Source organism: Corylus avellana, chromosome ca7, assembly GCF_901000735.1.
Source record: "Corylus avellana chromosome ca7, CavTom2PMs-1.0".
NCBI lineage: Eukaryota > Viridiplantae > Streptophyta > Magnoliopsida > Fagales > Betulaceae > Corylus > Corylus avellana.
Genome location: NC_081547.1, coordinates 17,278,528 through 17,280,937, shown reverse-complemented (window position 1 = coordinate 17,280,937; position 2,410 = coordinate 17,278,528). Strand labels below are relative to the sequence as shown.

Here is a 2,410-nt window from a genome sequence, read left to right as displayed (position 1 = left end):
TTTTTTTAAGATCAATCCATTGAAACAGCCCCATCAATGTCAATAAAAATATAAGGCCCAATAAAGTAGAAAGTAATACAAGCCTAAACAGTACTTGGATTTCAGAATCCCACAATGAAGCCACAGAGATAAGCCATGGACTACACAGTGACGTGAGAAAGCCAATAAAGTAGAAAGTAATACAAGCCTAAACAGTGCTTGGATTTCAGAATCCCACAGTGAAGCCACAGAGATAAGCCATGGACTACACAGTGACGTGAGAAAGCCTATATCTAGGACATTCTATTTATTTCTGAATGTCACAACTGGTACAAATACAGTTATTAGGGTCTGACCAAGAAGCTTGGGTTGTAGCCTCATCCAAGCAGGTCAGATCTCTGAGATAAACTTAATTAAAGAGCAGAGCCCACCCAAGAAGTTATGATCAATAATGCCCTTGCCTTCCACGACATGTGTAAAATCAACAAGTTTAACTTCAGCACCGGAACTCCTTCCTTTAGACACCGAGTCCTTATCATAGATCATAAGAACTGAACAAGAACAGAAATGGAAAATGGTTTGATCCTCAAACCATTCTTTGAGCTCCAACAATTGTGCCAAAATTCCAGCAGAACCACCATAAACAGTTGATGCAAAAGAACAATCAGGATCCATACCTGAATCTGCAGATGTGTTAGAAGAAACAAACTTCCTCAGAACTAACCTGACATCCTTGGAAGTAAAGTTCTTGATAAGCTTCTTATCAGGCTTCCAGAACCCAGATTCTTCGCTCCCATGTACCTGCAATCCAGATATCATAAACCCCAGTGCAAGGCTCGTCGATTCTCTGTCTTTCTTAAAGCACTTGTGGATATATTCCTCTGATGCTTCAGGATACCATGTTCTGGATCCAATCTTGACGTCCATGATGGATGGATTGACGTAACTTGAGACAACATCTTGCAGCACAAGATGAGGATGCAGGCCAGACCCATCAGATGCTTCTATAAGCTGAGTGCCATGGAAAAGAGGGAAGAATCTACCAATATGATTTGGAATGTTATTGTTGGAAGAGAAGGACGTATAAAAGGCCACCTCTGCGGACCCGCGTTCATCATTTTGAAGAGGCTTGTAGAAGTGCCCTGAATCATCTACCAAAGGACCAATCATTTCATCACAGGCCCGGTGGCCTGCAACCTGATGATCTGGGACCTTAAGCATGGTATATATGGAGTATAACAACCAAATATAATAGAAGCAAGCACCTCCTTGGGCAAATTATCAACCAGATCTAAACAGAGATCGAGCTGGAAGGGCTGCAACGCTAGAAAGAATAAAAAGGCGCCTGGGGATTATTGAAGAGTTGGGATTGGGATTCCATTTCTGTGGACATAGCCAGTGTAAATCGGAAATTCATCTAGAACATTTGAAAAGGCGTGGTACAGCTCCGTCATCAACCACCGAATAACAAAAAGAGACCCAGACGACGGAGTTTATAGCAAACCCATTAAACTTTTGAAAAGAAGGAATAAAAAAGGAATCAACTTGGAAGTAATGGGTTTACTATTCGCTTCCTTTTTTCTCCCCAACCAAGCAGAGCATACGAAATTGGACAATCATAGCAAAGCAACACCGGAAATACTAATCTACTACCTCTATGCCTCAAATTAATCTTTATTTGGGTAATAAATTTTCTGGGGAAACAAACAAAGGCAAAGAGAGAAGGAGTGAAAAACGGAAAGCAATGGGAAAGAAAGTACCCAAACAATTAGAAAACCACGCTGCCTAGCGACTTGGACGGCTTTGATTACATTGGGGACAATAGCTCTGCCTCCGTTCACTCGCACCAGACCGTCGTCGTGTATAAAATCTTTCTATAAATAAATAAATAAGTAAATATAAGCGAATTCAAATTTCAGATATAATTTTGAGAGAAGAGAACCTGCATGTCGATAACAAGTAGAGCAGTGCGGTTCCTGTTATCTGCCATTTCCAAAGGCTTCTCTTTAATTTTTCCAAAACCCAACAAAAAAAAAATAATAATAAGAGCACTTGAGCCTGGAGTGCTTGAATAGTTGAATTCTTGAAATTGTGGCGTTAAATACTTTTTCACCTATGTGGTTAACTCCTTTATTTTTTTTCCTTAGAATTTACTTTTCTCCTTTATTTTTTTGGACCCTAAGAATTTTTATCATAGGAGTTGACCCTTACATTTTACTTTTTATTATAGAAGATTTCTTTGGTTTGCATAAAAAGGGAGAAGGTCTTCCGTTAAAATTTTGTTCAAAATTTAACAAAATTCCACGTCAGCAACAATCACGGTTTGACACGTGTCCATATAATTAATTAATTAAAAATAATAATTTTAAAAAAAATTAAAAACATAAAAAAATATATATATTAAAAAATTATATTTAATTAAATTTTAAAA

General features: G+C 38.0%; 1 protein-coding gene across 1 annotated transcript; it reads right to left on the bottom strand.

Moving 5' to 3' along the window:
• Positions 1-19: 19 nt before the first annotated feature.
• On the bottom strand, positions 20-2,016 carry LOC132187254 (inositol polyphosphate multikinase beta-like). Its single transcript, XM_059601502.1, has 2 exons — positions 1,922-2,016; positions 20-1,853 (listed from the first exon to the last, which is right to left on the bottom strand). Exon 2 carries the CDS (start codon positions 1,198-1,200, stop codon positions 370-372), a length of 831 nt encoding a protein of 276 aa, XP_059457485.1. The 5' UTR covers positions 1,201-1,853; positions 1,922-2,016; the 3' UTR covers positions 20-369.
• Positions 2,017-2,410: the final 394 nt, after the last annotated feature.